Source organism: Sclerotinia sclerotiorum, genomic scaffold (assembly GCF_000146945.2).
Source record: "Sclerotinia sclerotiorum 1980 UF-70 scaffold_3 genomic scaffold, whole genome shotgun sequence".
Lineage (NCBI taxonomy): Eukaryota > Fungi > Ascomycota > Leotiomycetes > Helotiales > Sclerotiniaceae > Sclerotinia > Sclerotinia sclerotiorum.
Window position 1 is genome coordinate 1,884,039 of NW_001820833.1, and position 23,254 is coordinate 1,907,292.

At 40.2% G+C, this 23,254-nt stretch overlaps 9 protein-coding genes across 9 annotated transcripts; 3 read left to right on the forward strand and 6 right to left on the reverse strand.

The window, feature by feature from the left end:
• Nucleotides 1-1,233: 1,233 nt before the first annotated feature.
• SS1G_02831 (predicted protein) lies at nucleotides 1,234-2,871 on the reverse strand (the record flags this gene model as incomplete). The annotated part of the gene is made up of 4 exons (XM_001596560.1): nucleotides 1,234-2,153; nucleotides 2,197-2,330; nucleotides 2,384-2,462; nucleotides 2,868-2,871. The coding sequence occupies 4 exons, from the start codon at nucleotides 2,869-2,871 to the stop codon at nucleotides 1,234-1,236; spliced, it is 1,137 nt and encodes a 378-aa protein (XP_001596610.1).
• Nucleotides 2,872-3,442: 571 nt separating this feature from the next.
• Nucleotides 3,443-3,613, reverse strand: SS1G_02832 (predicted protein; the record flags this gene model as incomplete). Its single annotated transcript, XM_001596561.1, has 1 exon — nucleotides 3,443-3,613. The coding sequence occupies one exon, from the start codon at nucleotides 3,611-3,613 to the stop codon at nucleotides 3,443-3,445; it is 171 nt and encodes a 56-aa protein (XP_001596611.1).
• Nucleotides 3,614-4,990: 1,377 nt separating this feature from the next.
• SS1G_02833 (predicted protein) lies at nucleotides 4,991-5,505 on the reverse strand (the record flags this gene model as incomplete). Its single annotated transcript, XM_001596562.1, has 3 exons — nucleotides 4,991-5,137; nucleotides 5,245-5,303; nucleotides 5,436-5,505. The coding sequence occupies 3 exons, from the start codon at nucleotides 5,503-5,505 to the stop codon at nucleotides 4,991-4,993; spliced, it is 276 nt and encodes a 91-aa protein (XP_001596612.1).
• An 851-nt stretch (nucleotides 5,506-6,356) lies between these two features.
• Nucleotides 6,357-7,532, reverse strand: SS1G_02834 (predicted protein; the record flags this gene model as incomplete). The annotated part of the gene is made up of 1 exon (XM_001596563.1): nucleotides 6,357-7,532. The coding sequence occupies one exon, from the start codon at nucleotides 7,530-7,532 to the stop codon at nucleotides 6,357-6,359; it is 1,176 nt and encodes a 391-aa protein (XP_001596613.1).
• Nucleotides 7,533-9,696: 2,164 nt separating this feature from the next.
• On the forward strand, nucleotides 9,697-12,466 carry SS1G_02835 (hypothetical protein; the record flags this gene model as incomplete). The annotated part of the gene is made up of 5 exons (XM_001596564.1): nucleotides 9,697-10,388; nucleotides 10,454-10,613; nucleotides 10,978-11,018; nucleotides 11,055-11,179; nucleotides 11,277-12,466. 5 exons carry the CDS (start codon nucleotides 9,697-9,699, stop codon nucleotides 12,464-12,466), a joined length of 2,208 nt encoding a protein of 735 aa, XP_001596614.1.
• A 4,515-nt stretch (nucleotides 12,467-16,981) lies between these two features.
• Nucleotides 16,982-17,377, forward strand: SS1G_02836 (predicted protein; the record flags this gene model as incomplete). Its single annotated transcript, XM_001596565.1, has 1 exon — nucleotides 16,982-17,377. The coding sequence occupies one exon, from the start codon at nucleotides 16,982-16,984 to the stop codon at nucleotides 17,375-17,377; it is 396 nt and encodes a 131-aa protein (XP_001596615.1).
• A 1,051-nt stretch (nucleotides 17,378-18,428) lies between these two features.
• On the reverse strand, nucleotides 18,429-20,285 carry SS1G_02837 (hypothetical protein; the record flags this gene model as incomplete). Its single annotated transcript, XM_001596566.1, has 1 exon — nucleotides 18,429-20,285. The coding sequence occupies one exon, from the start codon at nucleotides 20,283-20,285 to the stop codon at nucleotides 18,429-18,431; it is 1,857 nt and encodes a 618-aa protein (XP_001596616.1).
• A 1,249-nt stretch (nucleotides 20,286-21,534) lies between these two features.
• SS1G_02838 (predicted protein) lies at nucleotides 21,535-21,983 on the forward strand (the record flags this gene model as incomplete). The annotated part of the gene is made up of 2 exons (XM_001596567.1): nucleotides 21,535-21,658; nucleotides 21,808-21,983. The coding sequence occupies 2 exons, from the start codon at nucleotides 21,535-21,537 to the stop codon at nucleotides 21,981-21,983; spliced, it is 300 nt and encodes a 99-aa protein (XP_001596617.1).
• A 707-nt stretch (nucleotides 21,984-22,690) lies between these two features.
• Nucleotides 22,691-23,038, reverse strand: SS1G_02839 (hypothetical protein; the record flags this gene model as incomplete). Its single annotated transcript, XM_001596568.1, has 1 exon — nucleotides 22,691-23,038. The coding sequence occupies one exon, from the start codon at nucleotides 23,036-23,038 to the stop codon at nucleotides 22,691-22,693; it is 348 nt and encodes a 115-aa protein (XP_001596618.1).
• Nucleotides 23,039-23,254: the final 216 nt, after the last annotated feature.

The following is a 23,254-nucleotide window of genomic DNA, read 5'->3' on the forward strand; positions in this document are numbered from 1 at the left end:
ATCTAGATCGCAAACCTCGTAACATCTATCAACACTATATTTTATCATAGATATAAAATGTCTTTCAACTTTTGGTCTTGAGGAGAGAACCTCGAATGCTTTAAGGGAAATGCTTTGAAGATTTCAAGAGCCTAAGGAAAAGCAAATGCTCTGCGAAAGTATTAGAAGAGACACAATGCTTTTGCATATGGGAGTTTATGAATTTGATACAAAGCGTGGTTCTGATTACACTGATTGTGGATTTATTACTTATGACCTGAAGATTTACCTATGAATGGTGATTTTGGTGTTGATACAAACTTATAATTTCTGAATAACCTATAGCCTAAATGTATAACATACGATTAATATCATGTGCCCAATTATTATCGTAACACAACATTATAGTTCTACCCATACATACGTAGTACAGTGAATCATGGCTTAAAATATGACTTTGTTTACGAGGCTTTCATCAATTCATAACAATCACTCCCGCTCCCCCGCTATCAAATTTCTCGCTTTCCTCAGCTTACAATCTCAACTCCCTCAATCTCTTTACCCTTCTCCCAACCTTTTTAATCACAATTCAGAACCAAGCTTCAAAGATTTATATTACACTTTCCTCATTGTACACAAAGTTCATCATCCTTCGCTTGTTGAACTCGGCATTTTCACATCATATCAAGCATCTGTTTATACTTCGAGCTTCGAGACTTTATCATTGACTTAATATCAATAAGAAGATTACCCGAAGTAATGTATGATCATTTGTGAATACCTATCAATCTAGCTAACTAACAGCTGTAGCAAGCGGATTTAACCTAGCAGACCCTCTAGTATTCTTGCAATCGTGCATCTATCCTTATATCGAGCAAAGAATAGTATAAAATTTGAGAAATTCGCGACAGATTCTTCAATCAAAATCATCAGTTCTTGATACAATGCCTGAGGTGGGTTGCTTGAGTCATCCAGATTTTTGCGCATTCTAAGAAAGACATCACAGGCCGAACAAACCACGAACGGGGATTACGAGTATATCCCAGGTAATCACACTTTTGAGGCAGTCGACTATTTCCGGGTTATATCATGGACAAAAGGAGATGGCAAAATAGTTATAAGGGGCAAGAAGACGATGACAAGAACTATCTTGACAGATTCAAGCGAAGCGAACCTTACTCTTGATGCATGGGACAATATAGAGGTAGAAAACACAAATTTCAGATTGGTAAGAGCCGGTGCCAACTGAGACGACTAAGAACTCATAAACACATGTACAAAAATTTCATAGGCCAGCAAATAATTCAACGTTATTGCCACCTCACAATCACTTTCATGATGATCATCATCCTCGAAAGACACAGTGACAGCGCTCTTGAACCCTGGTATTCCCTCCCGCTTCGCTTGGAACATCGTCTTGCTATCATTCATAGCTTTGAAAATAAAAGCACCGAGCAGTTTGTGCAAATCTTGTGCCACATTTATTACTTGCAAAACCGTTTTTCCGAACGATTTAGAGAGCGTGACCTTCAAGGTAAAGTCCTTGCCTTCGATAATAGGAACGAACAAGCTCACAGTTTTGGAAAATCTGAGAATCGAACCTGCTTTTTCCTTTTTTCTTATTCTGGATTCATCTATACCTTCCAAAAGGCGGGTTCCAAGGTAATACTTTAGCTTGTCCATCTCAGGGTATTTCCCTTCCTTCGCGTCATAAGTCTGTCGCTCGTCGATATTATGTTTCATGCTATAGATAGGGCCGAAAATCACACTTTCTCGGTTATCTGAAATTCCCTTTGATAGTTGAAAGGGGTTTGAATCAATTCCAGAAATTGATGAACAAGTATCTTTAGTTGACGGCCATTGCTTTTCTAGCGTAGACTCTACACTATAGTCTTCTCCGTTCAACTTTGTCTTCAATACACAGGATATACTGGAAGCAGGTAGTGTTACCGCGGCCTCATCTTGGAATTGATCGATTACAGGATAGTGGATTTGATCTGCGAAGTTTGCAATATGATTCGGGAAATCCGCGGCGTTCGGCTGGGCTTTGACACCATCTCCCTTATCATACACAAAATTCATTGTAGTTAGATTCTTGTTCCTCTTATTTGTCCCGTTCAAATGGTGATCTGACTTCCGTTTTGGAGACAATATGGATCGGGAATTTGGCACCACTGAAATGTTAGCGAATGTTTCGCACGTCTTTTTTTCACTTACAATTTTGAATGCTGCTGTTTATTCTCTCGGCAATTTTCTCGTACAGTTTTCCCATAGGAATTGTATCTTTTTCTTTCAAATGTTCCATCACAATCTCGAAATGTGGACCTTCTAATGGTAACCATCCTTCCCAGCTATACAATGATCAGAGTTGTCTTCCAAACCTGGATAGGATTGGTATACTCACATTTTTCTTGCGACAGAGTTTCCGAGGAGAAACAAGCTTCCAAAACCTAACACTTGTGCTATGAGTTTGTATCTCACGCCTGCATCGAGAAGGACCGAAATCTTAGTTTCAAGCTCTGTTCTGTTTATTGTGGTATTTTTTATTATGTTCGAAGGCATCATATGTGCGAGAACACCCGCTTGATAATGTTGCTCATGAAATTCCCGATAGGAAAGCAGTGCAAAGCAAAGAAGTCGCCGTAAAATTCCTTTGTGGATATTATCGGCATTTTTGTTTTCAAGCTGCAGACAGATGAGAATGATTGCTGATTGCGGGTCTACTTCTTGATAACATATAAGTGTTTGAGGAATTTGCAATAACCGTCGTATTTTCGCTTCCCAAGCATCGAAGTCAAAGTGGAGGAGAGTTTCCATATGATATTCATTAGGATCGTATTCGCGAATGTCTCTTAAACATTGATGCGATGTCAATTCGGTATTCTCACACATGTTGTTGATGAATCAGAAAACGAAAATGGAGAAAAGTAGACGGATGTGAGAAATGAGTTGGTAATTGTTGATCCCTAGTGAACTATGCCAGAGTTAAGCACGAAGCTTCTGCTTATGAAGAAAATATAATACTGTATAACCTTGTCGCCCCGCTTTGACCTAATCAACAAGCAGACTTGATAGACTCATATAAAACTCTGTATTTACAGGGATATATCCTTTAAGTATACATCTAACATAGTACAACCACTCTGCTATGTTGTTACGTCATCTAGCTTCTTAGACAATTAAGACCCCCTTCTTTTGGCAGCTGCGGAATAAACGTTTTTACCTGACAACCCATGAATCTCCTACATTTCAACATCATATGGACGATCTCGTCTGATATATCAGGGGATATCAGACTACGTTGATTATGCTTATCCAATCAATCTGGCTGAAATTACACTTTTTGTCGGCGATCATTGTCGATAAGTAAGTATCTGTTAGCGCGGTATAAACTTATACTCAACCCGGTCCGATCCATCAATTCTGGAAACTTGGGTCGCGCTTCCGTAAGTCTCATTTTCGTCTATTCGGTTCCTCCTCTCGTTTTTAATGCCATGATAATGGTACCATATACAGGAACATCAAGTGTAGGTTGTAATGCGCGTCTCGGGGATGGTGGTTTGGACCATCTCATCTTCCGTAATGGACTAATGTCGGAATTGAGCAGGGTTTTCTGCTCGGCAACGTGACACATAATTTTATTCTGCTCGGTTGGCCATAGGAGAAATAATATAATCATATGGTTTTCATTAAACTTACTGATCAAAGATTGGAACTATATTGTTGATTGCCTACTAGAATACTAAAGGATGGTTTAACAATGATCTCTTGTGAAAATTATCATCCGCACTTTTTTTTTACAAGCCTCCCCCCTTAGCTGTAAAATTGAAAAATACTGATTAAATACTCCAATAGGTCTGAACTTGTAGTACTTGAGATGTAAGGATCCCTTTTCTTTCCCTTCATGTCGAGTGTACAGAACTTTATTGAGGGAGCTGAGTAGACTTGACCTATCATTGAATATTGTGGCATCCCTAGTATCGACCCATCCTCCTGCAGCTTCGCCCAATTATGAACAGCGTTGCGAATATACATAGTCGATGAATTCCCCGAAGGTGTCAATGATCTAATAATAGAGATGTGCATAATCAATCGCAAGATTCTTCACCTTTCTTTGTTAAACAAGAGTTGGACAGCCTTTCTCATTGTATTATCACGATCCCAAATTCGTGTAAGTTGAAGGTCGATAATATACTCTGCAGTAATATAATTCTGCCCCATCATATACCATGTTTCAACTTGGAGCCTATAGTGTGCTAAGAAATATCGTATCACAATCACAATTGATGCATGCATTGCTTCGCCCCGTTGTTATCGAGAAACAACAGCTGATAGGTACCTTGAGCTTTCCCTATCATGTAAAATAGGAGGGCCCGTTCGAGCTAGTCCTTTGATTTGATTTCCCGGAGCTTAGTAATTTGCAGATTGATATGTTTCCATTAAGATCTTGGCAATCTTCCAATTGGTAGAGTGATGGTGGAGTAGTTACCATCATTCGTGGAAAGTCCGTTTCAAATCAACGAACTCGCTGTCGAATTATAAGTGGGAGTTTTGACAACGAAGGAAAGCTCCGAGGATAAATTGGGGACGATGTAGGTGTAGGAGCTAGACTTATTCTCACTGGCAACTTAGTTATCATAGGATCTTCATTACTGATCAAAGAATTACAACTCGCCATTGTAGTGAATAGTGTATTGAAGTATCTGGCTTGATATATACTAAAGCGTGTGTAGTGAGGTGAGGGTACCCTGCCATGACATTTCTTTCGGTATGCCAAGAAAGATTAATACGAGGGCTTTATTAAAAATATGCTCTACTTTACTATATTGCAGAAGTTCTGGAACTAAGATGGAAAACTTTTTGTGGGATCTTTCTCGGATCAGTACCGCGAAGCCACTATAACGTAGCATCATATAAAGATCTAAATGACTTTGATCTCATACATTATTAGACCTAGATGTTAATGTAATAGTAAATGAAAGTCCAATCAAGAGGAAAGTGAACGAATATATTAATGCGAGGAGAGCCTCTTGAACGGTATCTCTACGCTTTTGACCATCTTGCCGATGCCATCTCGAGCAGGATTGCATTTGGCTAATCGCCGACCATTCTTTGAAGCAATCTTGGTCACAGCTTCCTTAATGTTAATGCTGTAGAGCTGATACGAAGCTAAGCAATGATCAAGGAAAGACAAAGTCTAGCTGCTGAGATTGGATGGGCAGAATGATATGATTGATGGGTATCATGTCACATAGCACTGCTTACTGATGCAGGAGAAGTTTCTCCAGCTTTAGATGTGGTGTGGTGAGACTCCGATTGGATGGCTGTAAAAGTGTATGTATATGCAAGTCTCAAGGATAAGAGTAGTGTGAAATAGTATTATAATGGCTGATATCGACCAGTATGTATAAAATGTGGTAATATATACTGTAGTGCATGTTTTCCTTATTTCATACGACTTCCCACATGCTGAAACACTGGAATTTGTTGGAATTTATTTAATTCCTTTCCGCAGTACCTTGCCATTTCGGAAGGAATCCATTAAATTCCAGTATTTCCTTATATTTTTAGAAATATACAATATTCTATAGCATACTTAAGATCGTCAGTGGTATATAATTCGATACCATACACTCTATATGTGTCGAAAAATGCATTACGTTTCAATATAGTTGGGGGCCTAGGGATTACACCGTATACTACTTCCATCACTAGCGAGTCTTGATCAAATAAACCTAAGATTCTTTTTCCAGGGTAGTATAGTTAGCGCATATTGATTCATATCAGTGTGTAAAATATCTTTGAATCCCGAATATTTGTGATACAAAGGCTAGAGTGTGTAAAAATTTGAGTTCGAATTTCTAGCTTCTTTTTGTTTTCTTCCCAATCGATTTACTAGCTTACTGTATGCTCTTTGAAATACTACCATGCCACAGTATAACGCTAGAACATTTTTTCTGAGAAAGTGGTGAGTAGTTTTGAATTTGAAACATGGAGAGGCTGCTGCTTTGTTATCGTTTTTTTGGTCTTTATTCAGTTACTCCGTCTTTTGCCCTAGAATAATCCAAAAGTATGTGTGAAGACCTCTGTAGAATTTCTCTAATTTCGCACAGGTAGAGGGCCTTAAAGCTCTTGTATTAGCATTAAGTTTACCAAGTACTGATATTGCCTCTTCCCCAATTGCTTACATGATCAAAAAACCTTGTAACAATATTATGGAAATAATTAATAACTAACAACAAATAACTTGTATTATATCCTAATTGAACATAAGCCAAAACTTCCAGGGTTGAGCCTCGATCATAAATTCTGGATCAATGTTGAATGATTCCAGATGAACAAGATCCTTTAACCTTCATACCTTTCACCCACAACTCTTAGTGCATTTCAAGAACTCGTCCCATATTGGAGCCCCGATATTCAAGATTCCAGCCAATACCAAAATCACATATGCGGAGCCAGAATCCGTACGAAAACCTATCTCCTTTAATATCCAAAAATACCGAACCACCTAGCCCTGCCCAAACGCCCCTCAACTTCCCAGCAGCAGCTCTAACATTGCAATTGAAAGATTCAGAGTAGACCACATTCTTGTTGAAGAAAGATACAATATTAATTAAATTAAGGTCTGTCGAAGTGACTTGTTCCTCCAACTCTTTTACATCGTCGGCGAAGCTTGAAATTGTCTCTTGTATCTTGTTGACCAATAATTGTCCTTTAATTGTATTTTTGTGCTTTTCTAACTCCATGTTGCAAACTGTAAGGAAGGCGCATCTGTTGAGAGTAATATCGGTGCCAAAATAACCCTTTAGCGGCTGGATGTTGATGAGGATTTGGATCTCTGGTGGTACTACTACTATCAAACGGCTGTAGCTGTAGCCGACACCAAGCCAAATATCGAGACCAAACCATAATCCCGCACCTTTATAGTAGTGAGGAGGAATCAGTTTCAAGTCACTCCCGTAGAAGACTTGATAGCGATGCAAGAGTGCTTTGTTATCGTCATTGGTATATGTCTGTGGAACAGGGAGGTTAACCTTGGCGTAATGGGTAGCCTTTTTACCCAATCCTAGTTGCGATGGAGGAGGAAGTGATGGCTCAAGTGATGGTGGACGTGATGGTGGTAGTAATGGTGAGAGTGATGGTGAGAGTGATGGTGAAAATGATGGCCTTCGTGATAAATTTGACACTTCATTGGTGAGGAAGCTTGACCATATTTGAAGGAAGTCGAGTAGCTTAAGTTCTTGCAATTCCCTGTTCTCATTGTAGACCTTAACAATACGACCAACGATAGATCTGTCTCGAAGCTTGTTGGAGATAGTGTATTCCAAGATTCTTGCTACACAGTCTGGCTCGGTGTGATTTCGCGTTCTGAGAAAGAGGATTATTATCATCAAGTCCTCCACTGTATCGAGTTTCTTGAAATCGGGTAATGTCAAGCTGATCGTAGACCCAAATGGATCAATATGCTGTGCTTGGACATTTCCAATCAGCTTGATTGCACGGGTATAGCATTCCGCGCCATTCGATGACAACTTGAGTCTGACTAGCATGGTGATGTTGCGCTAGGTTATCAGATGGATTGATGAAATATCAAAGATATTTTGAATGCAACAGGTAAAAGATATGAAATACTGCCCTGTCTTTGAGCGGATTGGAAGGGCAGCGATATCTGATTAAGGGAAAAGAGAACGGAAGGAGCAACGCTATTGTGCGAGGGAGGCAGGAATCCTCCACGGATATAGCCTAGAAAAAACAGGACCGGGACTTTCAAGTCAATAACACGATGAAGATGTGAGAAAATAAACGTAGGGAATGTTAGAAGCCCGTAGCTACACCTAGTCTTTTGCTTAATAGATTCAATAAATGAGGATTACCAATATTATGGATGCGCGATGGGGCTTACCGTTCCTACGCACTACAAAGCCATAAGGAACTCATTCCAGCCGGAGCTAAGTCGACATGCTCTTAGCACAACGAGATCACACTCTAAAAAATGCAATCAGGAGACTTTGGATGGTTGCACTACAGGGCCCAGCTGTGACAATTTCACTTCTATCCATTATATAAACTTGGCACATAACTGATACTTGGTATGCCAACTAAAGAAGCAAAACTTGAAGATTATACAGGTCTGCAGATCCCGAGATATTCACCGAAAAAATAATATAACGCGAATAGCGATAAATATTAAATAGAAATCGGTAAGCCATTCCGCAAGCATCAAAGCAGAGTACGTCCCAAGCAACAACGTCGGATAAAAATGGTCGCTGCATGATCAAAGGCTCTAAAATTTTCTTCATTAGATTATTTAATCTTCTTTACTGTAATACTAGTTCTATTTGAGCAGTACTTGAACTGGAGATCTTGGATCTCACTATTTTTGGGAACTATCATTGTGTAGAATTAAGCGAGAAAGTGGCAAGAATCAACATCAGATTAGTGAATATCCCAAATCGCCAAAGGAAATGGTGTATTTAATCATTTCTTATCATCGTGAATATTATCAAGTCATGTTAGGATAGTATGTATTGACAATATTCTGTAATAATTGATGATGTAGTTGGAAACTAAAGTATATTCTCCTAGAATGGATACATGGTTCGCTAAAGGCGAGAGTTCCACAAGAATCACCCTCCAGGATATGGCTGTGATGATCCGCAATGGCCTACTCGGCAAGCGGCAGGCGGATGCTATATGACTAGTGGAGATTCATATGCTGAGTGAGTCTTAGTGTTTGCTCGTCAGCACTCTTGAAGCCTTGATTCGGCAATTTTCGGTAGGATCGAGAGATATGTAAATTCACTTGAAACAGGACTGAATAATTGTAATATATTGATGCTTGGCGTTCTTGTGAAGGATGTTATCATTAACCTATAGCATAAAACTCTCTAGGGCCCCGCTGTATTTTGAAGCGTAGCGTTTCATAGGGGTATCAAGGATACTATTTACCATTATACACCTTTAAACCTTCATATTCGCACCTATCGAACTTTTACTCCAAGAAGTATTTCCAGCTCAAACTCAACCATGGCTAACTCTACGTCGGATCAATCTTTTGGGCTTTTACAAAGTCCAATATCCGCCCTTTTACTAAGATCATATCATGAGTTTTATATATATCTTGATATAGCTCTCTTTATACATAAACATACCTTGAACTGGACAGCAACGAAACATCAAATCATAATATTTCTTGCATGCTTTACTGCTTTCTACATCTACCCACTATATAGCACAAGTCGTATTGATGAAGGAGATAAGCTATTCGGCCTCGTTTCCATATGGATCACCAAGAGAATTCCGTTGAACTCCTACAATATCACAACTTCTATACTGGATGAGAAAATATCTAGAAAGATTGGAACCGCTACGGATCCGACCTTGAATTATCACCTTGGCTATGGAAGCCACACCTTTCGATACAAATTTTGGATTTTTCAGGTACTTCATGCTGAATCGACAAGCGGTTCGCAGACCGCCGGGTCTTATGGTCAATCAGGCAAGGCGAAGAATTTGGTTATAAAATGATATGGAATCTTTCCAAAACTGGGAACACGAAGATTTCTATACAATACTGGTCTCGCCAAAATCAACCCCGAAACGAAGTTTGTGCATATTTTTGAGCCAGAAGACCCCTTCAACCGTCGTTTCAAAGCGGCAACATGCTGGAGAGAAATAGAAAAAGTCCGAGCGCGTTCCCTAGAGCATGTATTGATGGATGAAATGCAAAAAGATGAAATCAATAGGGAATTCAACCTCTTTTATTCAGATACAGAAAAGGAGGAAGAATACCTCGCAAAACTAGGACTCAAACACAAGCGGGCATATCTCTTCCACGGGATATGTGGTACGGGGAAAAGTAGTTTGGCGATAGCTTTGGCTACTTCTTACAATCTGAATGTATGCAGCGTCGACTTGAAGAGATATGACCCGGAGGATTTGAAGGTAGTTTTGCGTGGGGTTCCTAAGCGCTCTGTGGTCATTTATGAAGACATCAGACCCAGCACTTTTCGAGAGTACGGTTCGCAGGAAGAAGGATTCCCGCTATCTACCTTCTTGAACTTGCTTGATGGTGTCGCATCTCCCGAAGGACATATCAGCATCATCACGACCAACTACCTGAAAGAGCTTGATGAATTCTCCCATGAGCTGCTCCGGGAAGGCCGAATCAATAGGAAGATCAATTTCACTTGGATTACTCAAGATCAGGCAGCAACAATGTTCATTATTGCTATGTGGATTCCCGAGGCCCATTACAACAGGGAAGATATCTCCAAGCTTGCTAGTGAATTTGGACAGCTCATTCCAGAAGGAAAAATAACCCATTCTGCGGTACTGGAGTACCTTGTTTCTTATAGAGGAGATCCTCAAGGTGTAGTGAATAATGCCGGAAAATGGATACAAGAGTCCGTGAATCAAGAACAGAAAGGAACCGACGACCAGCAAAAATTTGACGATCAGCAAAACACAGGAGAAAATCATGGAAAGAGGCGGAAAAGGAAGAAGAGAAAAGGCAGGCGAAATTGAGAGGAAAGAAAGTCGAGGATTCCGATGGGGATAGAGGGAAGCGTAGAAGAAAACCAAAGACAAGTGGTAAGGATAGTGTTATAAGAACGAGGAGTTTTGTGGCGGTAAGGAGAAGGATGAGGATAGGGCTTGCGAGATTCAATTTCATCCTTATGTCTATTCCAATTAGTTGAAATATGATCAGAGGTCGTCCAAATTTACATTAGTTCCAGTGATTGTGTCTCAAAATTTCCTTCTTTCCCACATCTATGTCTAGCTGCCACCATCACACAATGTAGTAATTGCTAGTTTTTGATATCAACTTGCATCATACTCGATAGCAGGATCAGAAGAGCAACAATAGTTGAGAAAGTTGCTACCAATGGGTAAAAGAAGTATTTCGACTGGCTATAGAGAAGGGCTTCTTACCCAGGCTAAAACCTCATTCTACCGAATGGCTAGACTTGCTAATTCTGAAAAAGGCCTTAGTCCCAAGGCAATGAGACAGCTCTATATGGCATGCGTCACCAGTATAGCTGACTACGGCTCAATTTTATGGTGGAAAGGGCAAAACCAATTCAAGTATATCCTTCAATCCTTGCAAAACCTCGCCCTTCGAAAAATCCTAGGAGTATTCAAAACCTCACCAATAAAACCAATGGAAATAGAAGCCGCATTGTGCCCTCCATGAGTAAGGCTAAATGCTGGAATCAAACAATACGCCTTCAGATTATTGAAAATCTCCCCTTCTCATCCTGTCGAGTTAATAGCTACAAAGCTGGCTACAGAAAAGGAGAATCAAGATGTAGTTGCAACCCCTCAAAGAAAGCAATTAAAACCTACTCAACTCGAAAAGATCAAAAATTCAATTCAGAAAGACTTCGATCCTCTCACTTTAGAAGGAATCCATCACTTCTACTTTCCTCCTTGGAAGAAAGAAGTTCCATATAAAGTCAATATCAGCAAATTAGGAAAAGAAGAAGCTGCGATGATCCACAATCTGGCTTTCAAATATAGGTGCAAAAATACCATTGCAATATACACCGATGCCTCATCCACTTTAGAGGGAATAAGGATTGGGATCGGGATAGCGGTTATCTTACCAAATGGCCGAATTTCACATCAAGAGACTATCAATATAGGTGTGAATCAGCTTGTCTATAATGACGAGCTCCTAGGAGTTACTAAAGCGATCGAATACACAAATTCAATAGCCCAACCAGGAAACAAGTTCAAGATATACTCAGATAATCAAGCAGGATTATTCCGGTTGAAAACCCCCTCCGATTTACCTGGTCAATCATGCCAAATCAAAGCTATAAAAGTTGCGGAAGCTATTCAAAATAAAGGAGCCGAGATCTCTCTCAATTGGGTCCCTGGACATACATCTGTACAAGGAAATGAGCTAGCTGATTCTCTTGCAAAAGAGGCGACCAAAATACCATCCTCATCTCACGAAACCAGTTATGCCTTTATTGGAATGGATATAAAAAGAATGAAATCAGAGAACTGGATAGCCATCCTTAACACTAACAACTTTCATCAACCATCGTCAACATATTCAAGAAACTACCCCTGGAAGATCAGCTCAAAAATCAGAGTTCCAGGAAACATCAAAAGAAGCACAATCTGTGCTCTGTTCCTACTCAAAATTGGACACGGATACTTCAAATCTTATTTGAAACGATTCGGAATCTCCTCTAATGACAGTTGTAGATGTGGGGGAAAGGAATCTCCTGATCATCTTCTACTCAATTGTCCTATATACAAAACGGTAAGGAAAACCCTCAATAAGGATAACCCCACAATCCGACCTACCATGAAATATCTGCTTCATACCAAAGCAGGAATCATCAAAACCCTCGAATTTATCGAGGCGACGAGAATAGCCACCAGATCATGGCATCTCAATAGAATGCATGAAGAAGAAGAGGAAGAAGGCGGAGAAGAAGGGGGTGGACCGGAAGATTGTGATTGAATTGATCAATTATGGTCAATTTGGTCAATTTGGTCAATTTGGTCAATTTGGGCAATCACCCCAATATCAAATTTCATTACATTTCATTTGTTATTCCTCTTATTTGAATACGAGAGTATCTGTAAGGCGGGCTTGGTTCCCTAGTATTAGTTTTCACTTCCCCCATTCAAACATTAGAAGATTGGGGCTTTCAATCTCCCCAACCTGTATTAGCTACGGTCGAATAAGGCCAGCCACCCTCCATTTATTATTGTTAGAAGCCTACAAAGCTCCTAGCCGTCTTAGATAGTCATAAACTCAGTGTAGACGTTAATTTAATCAATCAATCAATCCATTTCAACAAATTTCTTTGTTATAGAAATATCAAAGACACCGAAGGAGATAGAGAAATCTTTATGTTTTGACTCTAGAGTTGACCAATTGTTTTATAATTGTATACGTTTAAGATTATGATAATTACTAGCAATAATAAATAACGACTTACCTTTTGATACTTTAGCCGGGGATTCTCTCTACTACGCGAACGCACAGCCCCAAGGAAGATTGGCTGCCCAGTTTCTTCTAGTCCTTGGCAAATAATTCCACTGATATCCCTCGAGAAAAAACCTTTGCTACCCTTCACATTGTAGAAGGATACTGTGTGAACGAAGTGAATGACTTCAATTCAATTACTACTGTAATAAAGAACTAAGCGAACGCGAAAGAGACTAGCTCTTTTAGTAAGTCTATATAAGACTTACTACTTTCAATATGTAGCTAGCTCTTTAGACAGAATACAATTAGACATACAGGACCTACGCAATCCGTGGGTGCTACGTCTTCCGTATCCTTCTCGTACCAACAGAAATCAAAACCTTCAATCCAGAATTCAAGCCCATAGGAACCCCTTTTTGGCTTACACCATCATCAAAAAGAGCTCATCAACGGGAAGGAGCAATAGTGATTGCTTTTGCAACAAAATCAGAAGCAGAGCTAGCCATTCGGAAACGACTATATATCGCTGGCACTAGTACAAGAGTAGAAAAGTTCTACGAATCCAAACCAACTACACAATGCCAAAAATGCCAAGGATTCGGACATCAGGATACACATTGCAGAAGGGATCCCTCTTGTGGACTATGTGGAGGCAAACATATCACATCAGTACATCTATGTGTAGTCTGCAATATCAGAGGAAAGTTCTGCCAACATCTCGCTGCTAAATGCTCGAACTGCCAAGGAAAGCATACAGCAAATTCAAGAACCTGCGAAATCTATCAAGCAATCCAACAAAAAGCAAATAACACCAACTTATGAGTTACACTAATATTCGAATTCTTCAAATAAATCTTAATAAGAGCTCACAAGCTACAGAGAACGTTCTACAGCTTGCAATAGAACTCAATATCGATCTTATTATGATTCAAGAACCTTGGATTATCAAAAATGGAATCGATTACTCAAATTCAAGATCTATTATACACTCTAATTTCATACAAACACTACCAAGATTCGATTCTAACTTTCGACCTCGTACATTACTATACACTTCAAAAACTCTTCAAGCTACAATCAACCTAGCTCCCGTTTCCCCAATAGATCCTGATATACAAATCTTTAATTGTCAAAATGGAGATAAAACCTTTCAAATTATCAATATATACAACAAGGCTGATCAAGCTAAAGAGAAAGGTTTCACAATTGAAAGATGTTTATATGATATATCTATCACACAAGAAACTATCCTCCTTGGCGACTTCAATGCCCACCACCCATAGTGGGACCCTTTTTCAAAGAAAAGCGGAAACGCTGATCAATTAGCAGAATGGTTTGAAGATCAGAATCTCATTCTTCTAAACGAGCCCGGAATCAGCACTTTCTATCGAACTAATCTCCTTAATCCAAGTGTCCTTGATCTAACACTAGCGTCAGAAGGAATCTCTCCCCAAATTCACAACTGGCAAACCCTTTCAGATACAGGATCCGACCATGCAGGAATACTATTCGAACTGAAAGGAAAAGAAGACTTAAACGCCCTCAATTCAGAATCAACAACTAGATTCAATACAAAGCTAGCCAACTGGGAAAATTTTGAATCAATACTAAAATTGGAATCCCTGTATTCCCCTATTTTTTCTATTTTAGACTCAATAACTTCTACGGAAGAGGACTCACTAAACTTCTTGAAAGAAAGAGACAATTCCCATTCAATTCTAGATCAAGCAGCAAGCGAACTTACAAGGATTATCCAAAAAGCAACAGAAAGGTGTATACCCAAAGTTGTTTCAATCAAAAGAGCTAAACCATGGTGGTCACCCGAGTTGAAAGATCTTCGAAAAGAGCTAGGAAAAGCAAAGCAATCAATCGAATCAAATCGAGAGAACCCTAATCTTAAGGAAGAATATCGAATTGCTAGAAACAAATACTTTCAAGCTATTAAAACAGCAAAAAAGGATCTGTTGGTACGAGAAGGATACGGAAGACGTAGCACCCACGGATTGCGTAGGTCCTGTATGTCTAATTGTATTCTGTCTAAAGAGCTAGCTACATATTGAAAGTAGTAAGTCTTATATAGACTTACTAAAAGAGCTAGTCTCTTTCGCGTTCGCTTAGTTCTTTATTACAGTAGTAATTGAATTGAAGTCATTCACTTCGTTCACACAGATACCCTCTCTTTAAAGAGAACTATACTCCACCATATTCTCGCTATCAGATCACAGTATAACAATTTTGCAATATACTATAAACACTTCAACCATACTATAATCTATACTTATTATTTATATAATAAAAAGAAAACTCTATTACACTTTTTCTTTTGCAAAAAAGAAAAAGTCTTCAAAACACTCACAAAGAGCCCCTTCTTCGAAATTATCCCCTAGCTTCTAAGCAATCCCACCAGTATAGCCAAACTAGCCGAGTGGCTAGAATACACCAAATTCTACACAAAAATCTGCCTGTGGCATACAGGTGCAAGTTAAAAAAAAAAAAAAAAGAACTTTCTTTTTTTCAGTGGATTCAAACGGAGTTAATAGGTCTCTAAGGGTGCTTTTCCTTCCTCTTCTTTCCTCTCTTTCATCTCTCCCTTTTCTTTCATTAAAAAAAAAAAAAAAAAAAAAAAAAAACAAGTATGCATACGAACAACCAAAACAAGTACGAGGAGACAGGGAGAGAGATCAAGAGGTAGTGATCTAGTGGACGAGGATGACCACAATTACAACCCCAAAAGGCCTACCGGCCCAAACCCCCCCTGCGAAGGCAATCATATAAACCCTGCCCTAGCCCCCTTTAAATTGTATATAAATACTCCCCCTAGCTAGCTAGTAAACCACTCAGAGGCTTCTCTGAGCGTCATTTGTCCAAAACTGGAATAGATGGCTAAGGTTATCACGCGCCAAGGCGCGTGGGCCTACGGCCTATGACGATAAACACAATCAATCAATCAATCTCTACTCTTGTTTTCCTTCTTCTTTTTCTCCTTAGCTTAGTATTTTCTAATACAAGATACTTTACCCAGTATTCTTGAGTGTGACATCTTTATAAACTTGATTTTATATAAGAAAAAAATTCTATAATTTTTTTATTTGTTCACGAATTGAATGTCTGAGTAGAATCATATTTTGTGAGCTGGTTATCGAGTAGTGATTTTGAAAGTGGATATGAAATCTACGCTAAAAATGATCCATTTCCAAGTTACAGATTCGTAAGCGGACTACCGAACGACCTCTTACCCCTTCAACCTCTGTATATTTCATCCCGAAACTCACGAGTGAGCCAACAAGAAGCCATGGGTACTGATTTCTGAAGGCTTCGGGACCCACGACTTCGTCGAAATCTTGGAGTTCTGTTTCGAAAACAATATCATTCTATGACGTCTGCCCTCTCACACCTCCCAGAAACTCCAGCCGTGTGACGTCGCAGTGTTTGCCCCATAAAAGGACGACTATCGCGAACATGCCTTCTGACTCTCACGCATGAAGTAGCAGAAGGTGTAAGTTTAGAGTATGGTAAATTACTTTTGTATGTTGTTCATTTGTTAGACAGAGTGTGAAGTAATGCGTTGAATGGAGATGTGATCTTATTACAGCATTTCCTTGCTCTTTGAAGTGTTTCGCTTAGTCCAGCATGTTGAGAGGCTAGAGGTTGGATCAATCAGTAAATGCGATTTCTGTGTTCTCTGGTAATGCAGCCACAAGTTGTGGTGCATAGTCTCTGTCGAATGGAGGGCTCACTGCACACGCTGCGGTCCTGCAGTTGCGCTGAGCTACTATCTTGCAATCCACTCCAACCAGGAAGAACTAGCGCAGTCAATCAGCACACGAAATCCCGACTCCGCACTATGGGGCAATATGATCGAACACTCTGCAGGTTGTAGAACATATTACAAGCCCCTCCTTTTCAGTAATGTATTGGCTATAATGTACCCTTCACTTCACCTTCCTGTAGATCACGCCGTCTTTGTCACAAACGACCTGTTATCACCAATTATTGCAGTAACTCCTCTGTCGCTTCAAAGCACCAATATATTTTGCCGTTATGGATTCTTTCGAACTTGTATGTATATATGAAGGTGCTCTTAGCTCAGAAAATGGTATCAGTCAAAAAAGCTCCCAAATATCACAAGATCGTTTAAAAAGGCAAACACTCCAGGTAATCATTTCTTTTTTACATATCTCTGTCTCTCAAGCAAGATGTCCGCCCAAAAAAGGTATATTCAGCCAAGTGATCAAGGACCTCGTTAACCGGGGCAAAAATGTCACGGTCAAGTATGCTACCAAGATTGAAACTTGGGATCGTGCCTATCTAGCCGGTAGCGTGCAGGAAGATTTCAGCAAAGCTATAGAAAAGGCAGACATTCCTGCCGGCGCCACGACCGCCATTCCAGCATGTGTGGCTTTCTCTGCAATATTGAGCTTCGCGATTGAATGCTGACGCGATGCTTAGTGGAGAGATCTATTACGCAAGATTGTTGAAAGGAAAGAGTTTCAGCTACTTCACCAAAATTCAAATCCTTCCTGAATGAAGTGTGTCGCCATGGGAAGTTATTACTCCTAGCTATAGATGCTACTGAAAACTACAGTAAATAAAACAGGCCAAATTCCACCCGCTAGATTCCATCCTACTCTAATACCTAATACTAATATGCATCCATAAAACCAATCTAGATCATCCCCTCACTCATTTGCAATCCTATCTACACAAGAATACATCAACGTCAATGAAAAATTAATTATAGATAAAAAAAACTCGAACAATATTAATGATATTATATCTAAGTATAAATATCCAATACCTACTGTGAATAAATATCATTCATATATACTCACAAGCTGAGTAATCAACAAGTAATTATTGAAAAAATCCTCACTGCTTTTTTTGAAGGATAGTACGGATATGGTAATTTGTAAAGAATCATGAGAGGTATATAGACTTACCTTCTCGGCAAATAAGTAGAGGAATTTGAAGGAGTAGCTGATCGAATCGACTTGTATAAAGTATGGTGGTTTAATGGAAATGATGCCATCAGCGAGTCAAATTAGGTGGTCTAATACTAGTGCGTCGTCACTCACTTATAATTATCAAAAAACTCACAAAAGGAACAATAATAAAATGAATCCAAAAGAATATTGATATGTAATCTATAAGCTGACAATTCTGGCCAGTAAAAGTCATGATATTCGCATCTAAGTTCGTAGCTATCTGTCTAGCCACTACTATTTATCATCTTTACTTCCCCTCTAAACCTCCAACGCCTATTCGCTTAATTTACAAAAACCAACGCCTGCTTTCAAGTTCTAAATGTAAAATGTCCACATCATATCTTCTTGATGCGGACTAAATGTAAAAAAAAGGGGTATTTAGTAATACAACATGTAGTTGTAGATCTTGTAATGCGCCATATATGTGATGGGAGGCGACGGGAGAAAATTGTATAATGAAACCATTTGTACCCAGAGCGTACAATTAAATCAGACAGACGCATTTACATGCCAAGCATGCTCATTTGTCTTCTTAGTGGACTTGCACTAAGACTACTTTCTTCGCTTCCATAACAAGCCGAATCAGTATCAATATCCCATTCAGCTTCCTCTTCTTTGTTATCTTCAGTACCATCCCAAGCTTTTTGCATGGCACCGCGAGTGTTCCATCTAAGAGTTCTGGATACACTATCGAACCACTCTGAGGGAGAGCTAACGACAGTTGGGAATGGATATTGTGAAGCGGCAATGGTGACATGATCACCTTGCTTCAACTCAACACGACCTTTCCCATCGAATGAGCAATAAGCGGTAGCTCTGGAGTTACGTGGAATGGATACTCGAAGTAAGAGTGAATCCGAGAGAATCATTGGGCGGAAGGAAAGAGTATGAGGGCAAATTGGCGTGAGGAGAATGGCAGGAATATCTGGATGGACCAATGAGCCACCAGCAGATAATGAGTATGCGGTTGAGCCAGTAGGGGTTGAGAAGATACATCCATCGGCTTGAACAACAGTCAAGAGTTCATTGTCTCCATATAACTCGAGGTTAGAGATGTAAGAGGATGGTCCACGATCAATAACGAGTTCATTAAGAACTTCAAACTGTTCACCTTCTAACGCCTCGTGACCCTGTTCCTTTCCGTCTCGATAAATCGTACATGTGAAGCGCATGCGAAGGTTAACCCGCATACCTTCCTCTCCCATAACCTTATTTAAATGTTCTTTGAATCGATCATATTCGAATCCAGTCAAGAAGCCTAAACTACCCAGACTGAACGATAAAATCGGAGGGACAACACGCTGAAAGAGCCAAGAAGTAAATAAAACAGTACCATCACCACCAAGAGTGAGGACAAGATCAAATTTCTCCGGTTGGCTCCAACAAAGATCTGGTGACCAATATCTCAAGAGATGTTGAAATCGTGGTTGCGACTCAATCAATGCTGCTGCTCCAAAACGCTTCGAGTTGCGAAGTTTCGCATCAACATAAACATTAACACCAAGGTCTGAGCCATATCGTGGAGTGCTCATAAGCCAAAGTGCCAAATCCTTGGTCAGATTAACCAACTGATTATCTCTAGCCTTTGTGACAATCATAACGTTGCGCACAGCTCTCTTGATTGGACGTCTTTGTAATTGCTTAGAAACTTCTCGCACACCAGTAGCCGTTGCCATGAGTCGAGAATGTGACATGAATTCGTCTCCATTAATCTCTTCGAGAACCTTTTCGATATTAACTGCATCGTCGAATCGTTGATGGTAAAAGCATGGGGACTGCAAAGAGGGAAATCGAGCCGTGGCAGGAGTGTTTCGCTGTACCAAGTCCGACAAGGCGGCATTGAGTTTCTGCGACGAGGCAGTACCCGGTCTCTCGGTGAGTGGTGATCTCATATTTGCTAAAGAAAGGTCTTGTGGATTATGTTCTCTTCTTGAAGACGCCAATGCTTTCATAACAGTCTGGCGGGGTACGGCGTCAACGGACAGAGCGTTTTTGCTGTGATTATGAAAAGTTTTGGAAGCGCGAGTAGGAAATACCGGTGATGAAGGAACAGAAGCCCAGTCACTTCCTACAGTTGTTGCAGCAGAAAATGTTGTAGATGCGTCAGTCGATGACTCTGATAGATCATTGTCTGAAAAGTTGGTCTTGATGGCATTTAGAGAAGCAACTTGTACGCCCTGGTCGTGTCGGAGATTGTCCCCGGCCTTAACTTTTAAGTTCATGCCATTAGATCCAAAAAAAGATTGTGCCGTAGCTGAAGGTGTAACAGCTTCATCGAATACCGTTTGAGGAGGTTGTGGGGGATCGTTAGGCTTAGTAAGGGCAGGATGAATCGAAGTAGGAGAGCGAATGCCGGACATTGTGGATGATGACGCCAATTACTTTTCCGTGTTTTAATCTTTTTTCCGTCGGAGATGGGGAGTCGGACAGATTTGTCACAAATGCCGACCAAAACTCAAATGTGATTGGACAATACAAGGATTCTCAAACCAAGCTATTATTATCAATCGGGTGGAGATGACAAGATAATAATAATTGACAAATAGCTCGGGATCGCAGACAGAGTAGGTAGGTAATGAATGCAATGCAATGCAAGTTGAAAGATTGTGGTAGCAGCAGTAGTAGCAACAATTGTACCTAAAAGGAGAAGAAGGAGAGGGAGAGAAAAGTAATCAATACTCCTTCTGACGCAACTCGGCTCTTTGCTCCTCGTTTCTTTTCTTTTTGATCCTCAAAAGAGCGAACAATGCACCAAACAGGGGAGCTGTGAGGAGGGGTTTCCTTCAAAATTGTTTGCTTTCAGTTGCGGAGACTTTTTGTTGTTTTGCTGTGGATTCGGGTTTCTTTGGTTTTGGTTGGCACAGATGGAATGATGATAGAAGCAGATGATTATATCATAATGACAATAATCCACAGTGTTTGGTTCCTCGAAGATTTGGTTTCCAATTTCGGATATAGCGGAGGTAACAACAAGTATGTGCTCAGGTAGGTGGTGTACGGTAATATCGGCCGAATGATGGGGATTTACTCCTGATTGTAAATGTTTATCAATGTGATTCCTGATCTCATGCGGGTTGTAACAGATTATTAATCCCAAGTCCGAGTAGCAGAAATCTTGCCAAGAAATGAAGATATTAATATATACTTTGTATACCTCCCTAGGGCTAGGTACCTAGGTAGTACTGAGTACTCCGTATATAACAAATCTTGCTTTTCACTACTAAAGATCACAAAATGAGCCTTCTTCAGATTCAAAGTTCAATTAGCCCCTCAATTAATTAATCGTTCCACCAATCCTGATCTTCATCAACCTTCATCAATCTTCAATATTGTTCTACCCCACACATAGAAGATAATGGATGTCATTATCAATCCGGATGTGTGCGGAGTGCGACCCCGTCCTGTCTTGACTCCACAAATGAATTAAATAGACTCACCTCGTTATAGTATGCTATTGAACAGCCCAGTTTCTACAAGCTTCTTTCTCCTGTGATATATCCTGCGTCTCGACCGCTAGTTGTAAGGTTGAAAGTGTAGGATTTCCACGCCTGGTGATATGGTTTTAGGAGGTGATAGTGATTCGGCGTGCAGAAGAAACGAGACCAAAATATGAGAAGAAACGAATGGAGATGGAGATATCTGCCGTGTCAAAAGTCGCCCGTGCAGGTATGGTGGACCGATCGGGCTGGAGAGATGGATGAGAAGTGGGTTGTCGCCAAACAAAAAATGCTAGGTATGCATGTGCAAAAATACAACAGTCTAAAAACAGCAGATTGAAGAAAAAACAAGGCAAATTGAAAAAAAAAATGCAGAAGCTACCGGAGCTCTGGTAAAGAAATTGAAAACTAGAAACGATAGGTTGGTCTGATAAGTGAAGACTAGAGAGAGAAGAGAGGAGACACTCTCAAGGACAAGACTTTCCTTTCTATATGACGAGAATTAGTCTGGTTACATTACCTACTTCAGACTCTTGCTACGATACCTCTGCCGCCGTACCTTTACAATATGCTGCTATGTTTTCGCGCCCGGTTACAGCTGTCACTCCATCTCCACTTTGATCGACGAATATGGAGGCGAGTTTTGAGTCTCGAAAGGATCACTGTCCCCTTCACGCTAGCGTTTTCAATCATGGTCCAGGTCAGCATTTAGTATAATCAACCCGGAAATTAGGAACATAAAAGGTACGAAGATACAAGCATGGCGTTTGATATCACAAAATACTGGACCATGGACATGGCAATATCGAAAGGGGTATACCATTTGTTGTTGAATTCGCAGGTGAGAACTTCTCAATATTGACAGGCATCAGTAGACATATAATAAAATTCGTCTAATCACTTTGCGGCTAATGGGCACCCAAAAGAAGTCCAACGTTGCTCCGCAAAATCTGAAATTGCAATTGAGTAACTCCTAGTTTAGTCGCCTGGTTCGAGTCGTAATAGTTGTCGAACTTTTTTGAATCGGCTACCTTTATCGGATGGTCGATGGAGGATGAAACGTCCTAGGATAATCGGGACCCTGACACATTGTATCAGACACCCGATGCACAAATCCTTAATGCCTCAAATGTATTATTTGCTCACATATTCCTCGTCACTGGTACTCGGAAGAATATTCTTGATCGCAACCCACATTGCGTTCATGATTCGTTTTGATATGTGCACCGGCCTTCCTATGCATCTTCACATCTGAGCTTCCCCGTGCCCAGATGAAACCTCATTACGATCCAAGTTTGGACGACAGCGGTAGAATTGGTATCCCGTTTTCAACCTTTCCAATGAAGATCGGTAGCAACCTTTTCTTGTACTGCGGATTTTACGAACATCATGAGACTTGAAACTGCCTCATTTTCAAGCTCATCCTCATTCATGATATCATCCTCGGCCGATACGTGACCTCTACAGCATAGGCCCTTTCCATGCTCGTATATTTCATCCCATTCATCCATATCGAAACTGCCCTCGCTTTCGGCGACCAAAAGTTCCCCGTGTGAAGTGAATGCTAATACATGAATCGAAGCTGCATCTTGACATTCGAGAGGGGTAGGATTTTCTGTGATAGTCGCGCCTTTCTCAGTATTCTTCAAGGCAAGTAAAACCGATGTCAGGGTCATAGATAGCGGTATAGAAGCGGATAATAATGTCAGAACCGATGTTTGAAGGAGGGCTGGGAGTAAGGGAAGATTCTGAATGATCATTAATAAGTTAATTATAGAACAAGAGTGAGGCACACTTACCGAGCTAGCCTGTACCAACTTCGACCAAGTAGTATCATTCTCTGGGGTACTTGTAATCTGTAAAGTGATCTGGATAAGGGTTCGTGGAAAATT